Here is a 15,762-nt window from a genome sequence, read left to right as displayed (position 1 = left end):
CATGGTAATATTTATATATGATCAAATATTTGGAAGCGTGATGTTATATATAAAGCCATTGACTCAAATTTGATGTTTGTACTCTGATCAATGTTTTTTATATATAGATATATATATATATGACATATATATATGAATTTATTGGGTAAGTTATTGTTAAAGTCATGTAAAAGCACCTGACTAGAGGCTTGTATGACAAAGTAAAGTTAGACTAGAAGTATGAAGAAGGGGTTCTGTATAGCAATGTTCAGAAATAAGTTAGTAAAAAAATCTGAACTACAGGTCTATGTTGTGATGTAAAGAAGTAAGTTGAACTATGCTAATGTAAATTTGAATCAGATGTCAACATGGCAATGTACTGCACTATTTCTGGACTAAAGTCTGTATAATGATTATGTACAATCATTTTGAACTAGAGGTCAGTATAACCTTAATGAGCTGAGTCACAGTATCTGTACAACAATATATAATAATAAGTTGGACTAGAGGTCTGGATTGATTGATGATAAGAACTTACCTCAGACAGAAGATCTGGCCCAAATGCTAGCAACAAAGCAAAATCTGCTAAAGGCATCCATAGACCAGGTGGCCATGTTAACTTGGGCAATAAATTAAGTCTGCCATCTATTTAGTAGCAAGCTTCATAGATTCAACCACTAAAGACTTTCATCTTTAAATGATGTATCCAGTGCAAGTCAACTGAGCATAACCAATCCCTCTTCAAAGACTTGCTCATAGAAAACATAAAAAAATATAAATTTTTCTAAAAACTCAAAAAGTTTTAAAAGCACGATATTTAGCTGTGGTTTCATGGAGTTAAATGGATGAGAGTTAAGATTTCCCCATGATTAATACATACATCTGTTGCAGGTAACATTTCCAAATGATCCAGTATGAATTTTTCTTACATTTGGATAACAAAAAATAAAGAGATGTGTCCGGAAACAACGTAAAAATAACAGCAATATCACAAAATTCTCAGCCTACAAGCAAGTCTTCTGATACTTTATTAGTTCAATCATCATGTCTCTACATCTATACTCATCCAAAGATTTGAACCCAGTCCTACAATCGAACAAACATCTGTCAATTATCCAGTACTCTCCCTTCTTACTGTACTTGTCACCAAGAGACACTGGGCAATGGCAATTATGAGATATAAACCATCAATCCATTATTTACAGGCTAAAATCCTACTGATTCTATCAGTGTAGCAAGAATATTTCAGTGATGGAGATGTAAAGAATATTTTCACTACATATTTTCTCTTAACCCACAAAAAAACATATGACATAAAAGAAGAGAATTTCAAAGAAATATTTCTATGAAATTGCCAATGTTAAAATGTTATTCAGCAGATTTCTAAAGATTGACAAAGAAATGTTGAATGTATGTTTTAACTAGTTAAAGTTAACATTTTCAATACAAAGTTCACAGACACAGCAGTATATTGGTTACTATGATGGTTAACTGGATGATATTGATAGCAATAATAGTATATGGCAGTGGTGTTGGTGGTAAAGTATAATGGTGAGGGTATAATGGCTAATAGGATACTGTAGATAATAATAGTAGAAGCAGAATGTGCTGGTGGTCATATAGTGGATAACAGGATGGTGTTAGTGGAGTTCATTTTAGTGGCTGAATGATGGTTAAAGTTAGTGTTAGAATGTAGTGACGGTATGATATCTAACATGATAGTTGATGGTAGCAATATGATGATGTTGATAGTAATGATGATAGTGAAGGAAAAGGCTGTGGTGGTAGTTGGTGATGGTGGCAGAAGTGTTGGAGAATGGTGATAGAAGTTTATGCCAGAGGTGGCAGTGGTGACAATAGTGGTGGTAGTTGTGATGGTAGCTTTGGTGGTTATGATTTTAGGCTCAGTAGTTAGAGTGTTAGGCTTGCAATCATGAGGTAGTGAGTTTGATTCCCAGAACAGGTTGTGTGTTGTGTTCTTGAGCAAGACACTTTATTTCACGTTGATCCAGTTCATTCAGCTGTAGAAATGAGTTGTGATGTTACTGGTGCCAAGCTGTATCAGCCTTTGCCTTTCCCTTAGATAACATCCGTGCCATGGAGCAGGAAGTTTGGTATGCATGGGTGATTGCTGGTCTTTCATAAACAACCTTGTCCAGACTTGTGCCTTGGAGGGGAACTTTCTAGGAGCAATCCCATGGTCATTTATGATCAAAAGAGGTTTTTACCCTTTAAATTGTGATAATCGCAGGACTTAGAGGCAGTTGTGGCAGTAGTAAGGTAATATCAATGTATTACTACTGCCATTTACATTAATATTAAATCAATATTAATGTAAATGGGAACAGTATTGTTAATGATGATTTGTGGCTAACAGTGATGGTAATTTACTATACGGTGGTGATGGTATAAGTGATGGTGGTGGTGATGGTATAAAAGCTTTTGGTGATCATACATATAGTGGTGATGATGGCATAAGTGGTGGTGATGACAGTATAGGTGGAACTGGTGATGGTATAGGTGGTGGTGACAGTTTGATGGTAGTGGATGTGATGCTGATGGGGATAGTGAGGAATGTAAAAAGTTATGTTGTCAAACTCCATATTAACCCTGATTGAGCATACCTCAATAGCGAATACCATTAGAAAAATATAATCCAGGGCTATCTAGGTCCACTTTCCTGAATGTCTCTTTGCTTCCTTCAAAACAACAGTGTGTTCTTTGAGGAAGGTTTGGCTACTATTTCTAGCAGATCAGATGACCATATAAAAGCTCCCCCTCATGACTTTTGGTGCATTGGTATTATGATGATGTTAGTCATATAAAGGTAGGAGGGAGGGGGGGCATTCATGGTAGAGTGATGATTACAGTCTTTTGCTGATGTTATGGATGATTATGATTATGATGATGAGTAACGCTAGGATCAATAAAATAAATACTACTAACCTAATGAGAATTAGTTCAACCAGCTTTACCCCTGCCAATGTGTGACTCAGTGTCCATGTAACAACTAACCTACTGGGGTCAACGTAAATTTACCCTTTCCACAAAATGTGTGAACCCATCCCTCTGTTAGAAATAATAATAACTTTTATCATAGGCACATGACCTGAAATTCAAAGAAAGAGGGTAGTTGATTGTACTGATCTCAGTACTTGGTCAATTTTGACTTTCATCCTTTTGGGAGTTGATAAAATAAACTATCAATCAAGTAGCAATCTATGTATCATACTTAAAGTATATACATCATTACCAGGCAAAACACTGTGGCATTCACCCAAGATAAATTTTCTTATAGACATACTGTATCAAAAGCACAATATATACTGGAAGGCAACGAAAAATTGTCTTGGCAGTGGCTAACAAGAATGTCAGATGCATTACGGCTTCCTTGGGCCTTGTCAGGAATGTATACTCACTGCCACAAGCTAAAACAAAGTTTGTCACAACCAAAACAGTGACAATACATTGAAGAATGACATTCACTGAACAATACATTCCCTGATATTGCAAACAGCTGTCGGGCAGAATAAAAGTCTGGTGTATGCAATGGAAGCGGCATTATATTAATCTAGATATTTATATATCATACTTAATGTTGACAGGCAAAATACTGCAGTCTTAATCCAAGATAAAATTCTTTATAGACATGCTATGTTAAAAACACAGTATACATTGGAGCATTTAACCTGCCAATGGTGTATATATATATATATATATATATATATATATATATATATATATATATATATATATATATATATATAGGGCAGGGAATCATCAATTAGTAATAAAATTAATAGTTAACAATTTTGCCGAGTAGCTCGGTATGAAAAACCTTTATCGGTAAAACCATTTATAATCATAAATATACAGGTATTAGCAGGAGTTGCTTCTCCAACATACTGAGAATTCAGAAATAGCAGTCAGAGAACTACTGATTCCAAACTACAAATTTTTTCTCTAACGGATGGCGATATTTATGGCACACACAGAACAAAAAACAGAAGAGAAGAGCAAAAACAAACCTGCCTTTAGTTAATTGGGTACGACGTTTCACGGTTAAGGGTATGAAGTTACCCTATTCCGATCTTCAGCCTCAATATTCGAATAAATTTGAAAGTCTCTAATAACTCGTGTGAATTTTGACCATGCGACATCAAGACCACGTGAGGCAGGCACTAAGAAATTTATCGGCTAGTGAGTTCAAAACACCTCACTCCAAAGAATCTATTCAATGTGTGTCACAAATAGTCCCGTATAGAAAAAAGTCCCGTATGAAGGGTTACGGTTTAACCATCCAACTTAGAGGCATCAATATAAAATATACAGATAAATTTCTTAGTGCCTGCTTCACGTTGTCTTGATGTCGCATGGTCAAAATTCACATGAGTTATTAGACACTTTCAAATTTATTCGAATATTGAGGCTGAAGATCGGAATAGGGTAACTTCATACCTTTAACCGTGAAACGTCGTACCCAATTAACTAAAGGCAGGTTTGTTTTTGCTCTTCTCTTCTGTTTTTTGTTCTGTGTGTGCCATAAATATCGCCATCCGTTAGAGAAAAAATTTGTAGTTTGGAATCAGTAGTTCTTTGACTGCTATTTCTGAATTCTCAGTATGTTGGAGAAGCAACTCCTGCTAATCCCTGTATATTTATGATTATATATATATATATATATATATTAGATATGATACATAGATAACAGCTAATACTACTTCATTTGCATGCAATTGATTTTTATCAGTCAACCACCAGGGTTCAGGTGATTGGCTGAACCTTTTCCTTTAAAATTGCTAGTCTTATTTTCTGTTATATTTTTGTTTTTTGCTATATTTTTTATTGTTGTTCATTTTCTTTTGATCAACTGTGTTGTACTTCATTCTTTTATAGTGTCCTCATTGTTTTGAGACCTCGTGGCACATAAAAGAAATCATCTTCCTCATCATCATCATTATTATTATTATTATTATTATTATTATTATTATTATTATTATTATTATTATTATTATTATTATTATTATTATTATTATTATTATTATTATTATTATTATTATTATTATTATTATTATTATTATTATTATTATTATTATTATTATTATTATTATTATTATTATTATTATTATTATTATTATTATTATTATTATTATTATTATTATTATTATTATTATTATTATTATTATTATTATTATTATTATTATTATTATTATTATTATTATTATTATTATTATTATTATTATTATTATTATTATTATTATTATTATTATTATTATTATTATTATTATTATTATTATTATTATTATTATTATTATTATTATTATTATTATTATTATTATTATTATTATTATTATTATTATTATTATTATTATTATTATTATTATTATTATTGAGGCAGTGAGCTGGCAGAATTGTTAGCAGCATTTCGGCCCATCGCTCTGTTCTGAGTTCAAATGCCACTGAAGTCAACTTTGCCTTTCATCTTTTCGGGGTCAATAAATTAAGTACCACTCATCTGCTGGGGGTCGATGTAATCAACTTAGCCCCCCCCTCCCCCAAAATTTCAGGCCTTGTGCCTGCAGCAGAAAGGATTATTATTATTGTTATTATTATTATTATTAATAGTAGTAGTAGTAGTAGTAGTAGCAGCAGTAGTAGTAATGGATTTAATGATGATGGTGGTGGTTTCTTCAGGTCTGCATTACTACAAGCGAGCAACATCAAAGAATCCCAGAGCAAGGAACACACCCTCATCACCAACAATGATGCATCTGTCAACTACTTCTATTATCTTTAGTGAAAAACACCAACCACTACCATAGAAACCCACTACCACCACCATACTACAGCCCCAAGGCTACCTCCACCACCACTACAACAGTTAAGGAGTGTAGAAGAAAAAGATGAGTAGGTGTAGAGTAAGAAGAATGACAAGGAGAGAAGAGAGAGTAAGAAAAGAAAAGAAGATAGCAGAAAGAGGAGAGGCAGAGAGTGAGAGAGAAGATAGAGAAAACTGAGTGAGAGGGAAGAATAGAGAGAAAGAGAGACAATAAAACAAAAGAGAGAGAAAGAAAAGAGAAAACATGAAAAAGGAAAGAAAGCAACGATAATTTTAATTACATATATAATGAAGTGTTAACATACCTAATGTGGTGAGTATAATTGCTTTAATTAATTGAGATTGCACATGTACTGAGGTGGGGTAAACATTGGTAAACATTGATTCACTAGACCAAACAATGGCAAGGGAGACAATTCGAAATTAGGTTTTAGTTCCTGTGTTTGGTGATAGGAGGAGTCAACGTTTGTTGATATGAGAATCGAGTATTTGGTCATAGGAGGGTTCAGCTCTGATGAAGCAGATGTATGATCAAATGTTCCAACCATGACCATCTCAGCTTCTTTAATTAAGCAAGGTGTATATGGATTACAATATCCAATATGGTGTAATTTTAGGGATTTAAGAGAAATTTAGCTACTACCTCTTATGGCCTGAATGACCATATAGTACCTATATTATTGGTGATTGATGGGTCGAGTGATTATTGTTGAAATGTTCAAGGGTTTATAGAAATAACTGCTGTTTTAGTACTATTTTGATATGCATGCATGCACGCATGCATATATACATACATGCATGGACATGTATGTATGTCATTATTCAGTTTTATTTCAAGACTTATAGCCAATGGATGAGCTGGTTTCTAACCTAGATCCAAGGCTTCTTCATCGGAATCTCAACATCATCAACAGGGTATTTGGTATGTATGTATGTATGTATGTATGTATGTATGTATTATGTATGTATGTATGTATTTATATGTGCAGATTTGTATGTTTTGTATGTATTCTCATCCATATAGTTGCATGTCTAGACATGCTCATATGTACTTAAATGATAAACTTCTGGAAAGTTAGAAAATTACTATATTTAAATCTCACAACAAGAGATATTCAACAGCAGTACTTTGGAGTAAAGATTGTTTGCCAACACAACATGGCAGTCCTGGTTTAGGATGAATGTTGCTGTAATTTAGCCCCAGGAGACATTGTCTACAGCTGGCTATACGACACGATCTGTGTCAGATTTTTGAACAAGGGAATCTAGCACCCCCACTCAGCTCAAAACAATATCTGCATATCACAATTTCCGGGTTATTTCTCTTCATCAGCACAGAATAATTGTTCGGCTAGAGACATGTTATGTTGGCAAACAATCTTTACTCCAAAGTACTGTTGCTGAATATCTCTCGTTGTGAGATTTAAAAATAGTAATTTCCTAATTTATAAGATCAGTGACTAGTTGTCACTTTGAAAAGTATATATTTTGAACGGGAATTTGGCAGCGCCACCTATAGCCGAACAATTATTCTGTGCTGATGAAGGGAAATAACCCAGAAATTACGATACACAGATATTGCTTTGAGCTGAGTGGGGGTGCTAGATTCTGTTGTTTGAAAATATAAGGACACAGATCATGTCATATAGCCAGCTAGAGACTATGTCTCCTGGGGCTAAATTACAGCAACATTCATCCTAAACCAGGACTGCCATGATATGTTGGCAAACGATCTTTAATTCTGGAAAGTTTTACAGATTTGTATGTATGTATGCAGATATCAACATCATCATTTTAATGTACAACTTTTCTATGTTTGTTTTAATCAGATAGAATTTGCTGAAGCAGATTTACTAGTTTACTATGGACTGATGTTCCTCCTGTTACCAAGCAAGGTGATATTTCCCCAAAATCAGATACCTTTCTGTGAAAGACTGGAAATGAAAGACATTGTTTGCGTGACAGTGAGAACTCCATTACAATTACTGGATGATGTCAAGGCAAGGTGACACAAAAATCCATGCACACACACATGCACATATACAAATACATATACAAATACATATATATATATTTATATATGTATTTGTATATGTATTTGTATATGTGCATGTGTGTGTGCATGGATTTTTGTGTCACCTTGCCTTGACATCATCCAGTAATTGTAATGGAGTTCTCACTGTCACGCAAACAATGTCTTTCATTTCCAGTCTTTCACATATATATATAAATACATATGTATGTACACACACAATTCATAGGTGCGCATGCACACACACAAACACATACATGTATGCATACATAAATACATACGTATGTACACACACACATACACATCTATGATGGGGTTATTTCAGTTTCTGTCTACCAAATCCACTCACAAAGATTTTGGGCTATAGTAAAAGATACTTTCCCAAAGAACTACAAAGTGGGACTGAACCTGAAACCACATAGTTGGAAAGCAGAACGTCTTAACTACACAGCCTTGCCTGCACCAAGTAATGCCGCACTGCACAGGTTTCTTGTTTTAGCTGTGACTGTGAGGATTTCTTCTCTATTGCTATCACTGTGTGGATTTCTTGTTTATTGCTGTGGCAGTTATAATTTCTTGTTTATCACCACCTTTATGTAGATTTCTTGTTAACGCTATAAGAATTACGTAAAGGATAATGTTGGACATTAAACTTGTTGTTTTACCAAGGTTTGATGTGGGAGGATATTTCAACCATATTGCAACGCTTACAGTGGAAACAATGCATGACAACAAAGACAAAATTGGGTGAAGTGCTGAAGCAGCTATACTCCACTGCCCAGATGCTGTTTTCCACAGATCAGATGTGATGCTCTGTATGAAAGTGTGTGGTTCAACAATCAAACTGGATGTAATGTGCTGATAAACATGGTGAGCATTCAAGTGAAAGATAAAAGTTTATTCTCATTTATTCCCCAAATGCATTTCTATGGAAATGTTTGTATGTATACTGTGCTGTTTACAGTTAAAAATCATTATTTTCAGACATAAAAGTAGTCATACTATTTCCTATATCTTCTTAAAAAATTCAGAAGAAACACATCTCAATTTGTAACATGGAAATCTAAGAGAAAATAGCTTAGTGTGAAAGAATTTTATGTTACAACAAAGCTTTCAGGCACACAACCCTGCCATAATGCAAGGAATTAGTGCATATATAGAACATTTAAAAAGTACCTCCACACACAGCACCTTGGGCAAGTATCATCTATTAAAGCCCTAGGCCAACCTATGCTTTGTGAGAGAATTTGGTCAATGGAATATAAATGGAAGCTTGTTGTCTATATAAATATCTGCGTGTCATTGTACTTCTTCCTCATTCCACTTGACAACAAGTGTTGGTTTGTTTATGTCCCTGTAACTTAACAGTTCTGCAAAAGAGAGACAGAATACGGAACAGACTTAAAGTAAGTACTGGGGTTTTGTTTGACTAAACCCTCCAAGGTGGTATCACTATATGGCTGCAGTCCAGCGACTGAAACAAGTAAAAGATAAGAGTTATACACTATTAGATAAATTTCTATTTGATATTTTGATAGTATTGTATACTATAAAATGTTCAAATATTTTGGTGTACCTCAATGATCTGGTAGCTAACACAATTCTGTTGCGTGACATACAATGGAATTGTATCAGTGATCAGGTCTTAAATGTATGACAATATTTTTTGATGCGTTTAACATGTAATACTACTGAGACAATGAAAGTGAATATAGCTGTATGTATGTGTGTCTTTTACACGGTGTGTGTGTGCGTTTTTAATAACAACCTTAGATCAAGTCACTTATCAAACAAATACAACTGCAAAATATATTCTTTTATTTGTTTACATATATAACCATGCTAGAGCACTGCTTACATACACACAGACACACATGGTCACTGTCATTTCTACATCACTCTCCTATGTCACTCTCTCACCTCTCTAAGACTCCTCTCTTCATCACTCATGTTTTCACTGCTCATCCTCTTTTCCATTCATTATACTATCCAGCTGATGAAAAATAAGGCTCTCTCATGTCTGACCCTCTCATCTCTCTAACATTCTCTCTTCTGTTGTCTGTGTAATGAGGGGTGGTTCTGAGTCAACTCATATTTCATTCTTCCTCTACTCTTTTCTTTCATCCTTACCATTCTCACTCCTTCCCTCTTTGTGAGGCCTATGAATAAAAGATTACAAATACTGCTTGTATTTGATATACTCTACCATCACCCTTTTTCACCTGGGCCAACTGTTATCAGCATCCATCAGTGTTCACTCCCAATATTCATCACTCTTTCTCTCCATCTATCACCATTTCAACTCAATCACCCTCTCTATGCTGTCAAACTCTTACTCTCTTCACCCACCCAACCAGGATCTTTCTTTGGCTACAGCTCTCACTTTCATTCACTTTCCTTCTTTTTCATGCTGCTTTGAGTGAATGATCACATCAAGAAGCGTACTATCGTTAGCCAACAAGCAAAGATCCCATAGTCTTATCAAGAACTTACAACCTCTCTAGTGCTGGAGTCATGATAAAGTATACCCAGCATGCTCTGCATAAAAGGTTGGTGATAGGAAAGGCAAACAAAACCAAACATGAAACTTATGAATAAGATGTGATCTTCTGAACTGTCATGGAAGGCAGTAACTCTGCACAAGTGCTGACTCAGACTCTAAGGACCAAAGCCAGTATGGAAACGGGATGTATGATGACGATAATGATGTTCCCATCAAGAATGAAACCACAGGTCATAATGAGGGATAAAATCATAGGTCACTGTGAAGCATTGGGCTTTCCAAATTCCAGAATACTCTATCATTCTACAATTAATCTGTACTTAGTTCTCTCTAGCCTAGAGACAGTAATATGAAGTACAATTTACCCACTGTTTACGTAAGTGCATGCATGCATGCATGCATGCAGGTATGTATGTATGTATGTATGTATGTGTGTGTGTGTATGTATGTATGTATGTATGTGTGTGTGTGTGTGTATGTATGTATGTATGTATGTATGTATGTATGTAGGTGCCTGTGTATTTGAGTGTGTATGAATGTGTCTGCTGGTCTTGATTAGATGGGAGGTAAGTGATTTTAGAATGATGCTATAATAGTGTTCAATAATGTGCTGCTACCATCAATCATTGCTGTTTTGGGTGATTTCTTTTTTTCTTTTTTTTTTTTTGTTCATCTTGTTTTCATTTATTTCTCCTCACATTTTCAATATAAAACAGTAAAGAGAAGAATAAGATTTTGAATGACATGTATAAAGGATTTACAAAGCGAGGTGCTGTTTATATGGAAACTGTTTGAATGTTCTAAGTACTGTCTATCTCAGTCACATTCAAGCAGAAAACACATAGATGAAGTAAAAATGACTGATTATAAAGTGATGGGTGAAAGTAGGTAGTGTGGTGGGTTGAAATCTTTTACAGAATTCAAATAGTGGAGTAGCAAAATACAAAATATAAAACAACACTGAAATAATATTAAGAAAATAGGAAAGAAAAAAAAAAAATGAAGGATGCTTTTGAAAGTAAGCTATATAGAAAGTGTCTGAATCAGTAAGTTATTAGTGAATGTAACTATTAGAGATAGATAACCTTATTGATTAAACAGGTGAACACTACAAGTATATTGTTGACTAAATCACAACGATTCACTGCCAACAATGAAAGAGATTTATGAAGCACTTTCTACAGTGAACAACGATGGAAGAACCAAAATCTGGATTCTGGTTTTAAAGTGTTAAAAAAATAAAATAAAAAGCTTTGCATTCACCTATACAAATCAACTGACAACATTTCCATCACAATTATTAATTTCTTTTTTCTGTATTTTAGTTTGCTTGTTTATCTTTTTGCTTTGTTCTTTGTAATCAATATTTGAATGAATATTTGCTTTTTCTTCCTAAATACAACCACATATATACTTTTTATGACTGAATGGGTTGTATAATGCTTTAAATTCATATATTTTCAATTATTAGCATGCAAGTGAATAACTTTTCTGAATATGATGAATATAGCAATTGTAAATTGCAGGTGTGGCTGTGTGATTCAGAAGCTTACTTCTCAACCATGGTTTCAGTCCCATTGCATGATACCTTGGGCAAATGTGGATGATATGTAACTAATTTTGAGGAGCAGAGGATGTAGTAGTAGTGGTAGAATATATAATAGTAACAAGACAGTATGTCCTGTGAGATAAAGGTTGAAGTATATTGGTGAGTGAGTGGCTAAAGGTTAGAGTATGAGTGGCAAGAGGTTGGAGTATGAGTGGCTGGAAGTGGGAATGTAGTTGGCTAGTGATTGGTGTATGAATGGCTAAACAATGGTGAGTAAGTGACTAGAGATTAGAATGTGAGCGAATAGAGTTTGAAGTATGAGTGGTAAAAAAAAAATAAAGCAAATTAAACAGGACTTACCGATGAAGTAAATATCATGCATTGGAATATATCCTGATTCATCAACTTTCTGTTTATGTTTTTCAGCACTGGGGTTTTTCGAAGTAACATTCTGTTTCTGGGTACTCACACTTGAGTCTCCAGATCTGTATGGATGCAGAATCTCTTTACCGATTTCATTGTTATTTCTATGAATACTTAGTATATATGCGCTGTGGTGATTCTTGTTTTGTGACCAATCTCCATCAAACAGCTTTAAAGGGTTCTTGCTTTCAGGCTGCCGTTGTTTATATGAACTGCCTACTGTTTTAATCTGATCCTCGTTCCCTTGTAAATGCAGTGTTCTCTGTTGAGAGTTTGTTTTCGCCACTTGTTCTATATTTGACTGCAGGTTAGGTCTGATCCAAGCTTGGTTGCTATTCCTGTCGTTATCTAGAATAGTAGGGTTATGCCATGATGTGGGGTCTTTAAAATCTGAACTTTTTAGTTTCAGTAGTTTTAAGTGACTGGAATGTGTTTTATGAATGTGTTTTGGAATTACTGTACCTGAAATCAAATATGAATAAATTTGAATATATTACTAGTAACAAAAGTGTTTTCAAGGAATTCACAATAAACTGGTATTATTATATTGCTATAAAGATAACCTACCGTATTTGATGTATTGGCAAGTTAATATGTTCAGACATTCTACAATTTATTTAGTAAGAGTAAATCAAGGCAAAATATATTTATTATTGTTGTTTTGCCCCGAGTTAGTTTTGATTGTGTAGATGCATAATTCCAAAGGTAGTCTAGCAATGACCATTTTGTCTCTTTTACAGGAATGGTGTATCCAGAAATACATTATTGAATGTGTCCATTTCCCTAGACAAGAGAGTGTTATTTGAGAAAGATATGTTAATTACTTTTAGCAAATTAAGTGACTACATGGAGAATAATTTTTCTCTTTATTTTGACTTGGAAAAATATCTTTCTAAGATAGACACAAGACTTCTAATCACTAGGAAGTAATTGAATAGAACATTGATATGTCTATGCTCAAACCATGAACCTGACTTCATAGTCCACCAACTTGCTAAAAATTGCCACCACTTTATCTTCTTCAAATCACACCCTACCATACCATATTAAATAAAGAAAAGACAATTAGATAATGCAACCCTTACTGTGGTTTCAACCTTCAAATTCCAGAGGAGTCAAGATATTGCATTATCTTGAGCATTTAAACCTAGCAGAGTCTATCCTCTCTAGGTTCAACTACATCTGATTTCTTCCAGAGAGAAGAAAAAAACATTGTAGCAATCCTGAAAAGATGAAGGACAAAGTTGATCTAGATGGGATTGAAATCAGAACGCAGAGAACCGGGATAAATACCAGAAGACATTCTATCCAACAACTCTACCAATTTGTAGCCTCCAAAACAGACTGGATGGTCATTTCTGGAATGTAATGTCTCATAAGTCTGCTGAATCAGAAATGACTTGTGCTTAACAGCCACCAAAGATTTAGATTCTCCTAGGACTTGCTTCTGCAACATTATAAGAGAAAGTATGAGTCATCCCTGAAGATCTAATATAACAACTGTAGTGGAATAGAAAGTCTGTGACTTGATGTGTCAATATGTGAGATAAGAGAAGCTGAAATGGTGGTCTTTAATTCATTTGTCTCCAAAAGGTCTCTCTCTCTCCTTTAGTTTCCAGCCATACCACCTTGGAGAAATTCCAATAATAGATGAAAGAATTTTAGAAATACAGCAGCTGTCATCACTGAAACACTGCCAGCATTCTACAGTAATCACAAAAATAATAAACTACCATCAGCATTATGCACTGAAACAGAAATAACAAACAATACTGTCAGCATTCTATAGCTACCATGAAAATAATAAAATACCACCAGTACAGAGGTGTGAACTAAATTAACGGGCCACAGAAAATGTCAGTATTATTTATGTAAACATTTGACCTCTAATTTCTAATTTCTTAATATCTTGCAATCTCTTCAATACATGCACACACACACATACACACAGAGTCTACTTCACATTTTAATATGAAACTGATATTGATAACATGAAATTGATGATCAACTTTTTACAAGCACACATACATTCGTATATATCTATATATATACAGATATGCATATTAACTGGGGTTTTTTTTTACATTTTCAAAGTTTTCTTTTTTCTTTTCTTTTACTTGTTTCAGTCATTTGACCGTGGCCATGCTGCAGCACTGCCTTGAAAAGTTTCAGTCGAAGAAATCAACATCAGGACTTATTCTTTGTAAGCCTAGTACTTATTCTATCAGTCTTTTTTGCCAAACTGCGAAGTAATGTGGATGTAAACACACCAACATAGGTTGTCAAGCGATGGTGGGGGGGGGGGACAAACACAGTCACAGACTCACACACATAAATATATACATATATACAACAGGCTTCTTTCAGTTTCTGTCTACCAAATCCACTCACAAGACTTTGGTTGGCCCAAGGCTATAGTAGAAGACACTTGCCCAAGGTGCCATGCAGTAGGACTGAACCCAGAACCATGTGGTTGGTAAGCAAGTTCCTTACCACACAGTCACGCCTCCGAACAATTATATATACTTTGTATTATAAAACAACAAGTATCACGAGTAGTACTGTAGCCTAACAACAGGTGTCATTAGTTGTATTGCAACCTAACACTAGTCACTAGTTGTATATTAACCTAATAATTAGTGTCACCTGTTGTTAGGCTACTATGCAGCTAGTGATATCTGTTGTTGTGTTATAGCATAACAAGTGATACCTGCTGTTAGGATTAGAATATTACTAGTGATACCTATTGCTAGGTCACACTAGTGATACCTAGCGACAGTGATAGTACAATATTGTTGGTAACACCTGTATAACACCTGTTGTTTTACAATACAAAAGTTGATAATCGTTCTGTATAAATTTTGAAAATGGGGTAAAATACTCAATGAGTGTATGTGTTTATATGCATGTGTGTTTGTGTATGAAAAGTAGATTATCAGTTCCATATCAATAGTATCAGTTATTTGTCATCCAATCCTTTGACATAATCTCTCCAGAATTACATCCATCTGTAAATCATCTAAGCATTGCCTGTTTTTTTAATTCCCACTGCACCACTAATCTTACAAGTTTTAAACTGAACACGAGCTAGGGCTGGGTGGTGCACACACACACACACATGTACTGAGTTTATGTGTGTTGCTTAGTGGTGAGGGTATTCAGCTCATAATCATAAGGTTGTGAGTTTAATTCCTGATATCCTTGAGCAAGACACTTTATTTCACATTCCTCCAGTCCACTCAGCTGGCAAAAATAAGTAGTACCTGTATTTCAAAGAGCCAGCTTTGTCATACCTGTGTCACACCAAATCTCCTTGAGAACTATATTTTCAGTGTACACAGGTTTGTGGAGTGCTCCACCACTTGCATGTTAATTTCATGAGTAGATTGTTCTGTTGATCAGATCAAGTGGAATCCTTGTTGCTGTAACCAATGGAG

The 15,762-nt window shown here is 34.5% G+C and overlaps 1 protein-coding gene across 5 annotated transcripts in view; it reads right to left on the bottom strand.

Annotated features, from left to right (window-relative positions):
- The window catches only part of LOC106876558 (uncharacterized), a 265,778-nt gene that overhangs the window by 62,827 nt on the left and 187,189 nt on the right, over nt 1-15,762 (bottom strand). For all 5 annotated transcript variants that reach the window (XM_089347610.1, XM_089347611.1, XM_014925155.3 and 2 more), the window contains one exon: nt 12,263-12,787. In XM_089347610.1, the coding sequence (XP_089203736.1) occupies nt 12,263-12,787 (525 nt within the window). The remainder of the gene's footprint in view (nt 1-12,262; nt 12,788-15,762) is intronic.

The sequence above is a fragment of the Octopus bimaculoides genome, chromosome 2 (assembly GCF_046866305.1).
Source record: "Octopus bimaculoides isolate indiv1 chromosome 2, ASM4686630v1, whole genome shotgun sequence".
In the NCBI taxonomy this organism is placed as follows: Eukaryota; Metazoa; Mollusca; class Cephalopoda; order Octopoda; family Octopodidae; genus Octopus; species Octopus bimaculoides.
Note: the sequence above shows the minus strand (reverse complement) of the source record. Positions and strands in the feature narration are given on the sequence as shown.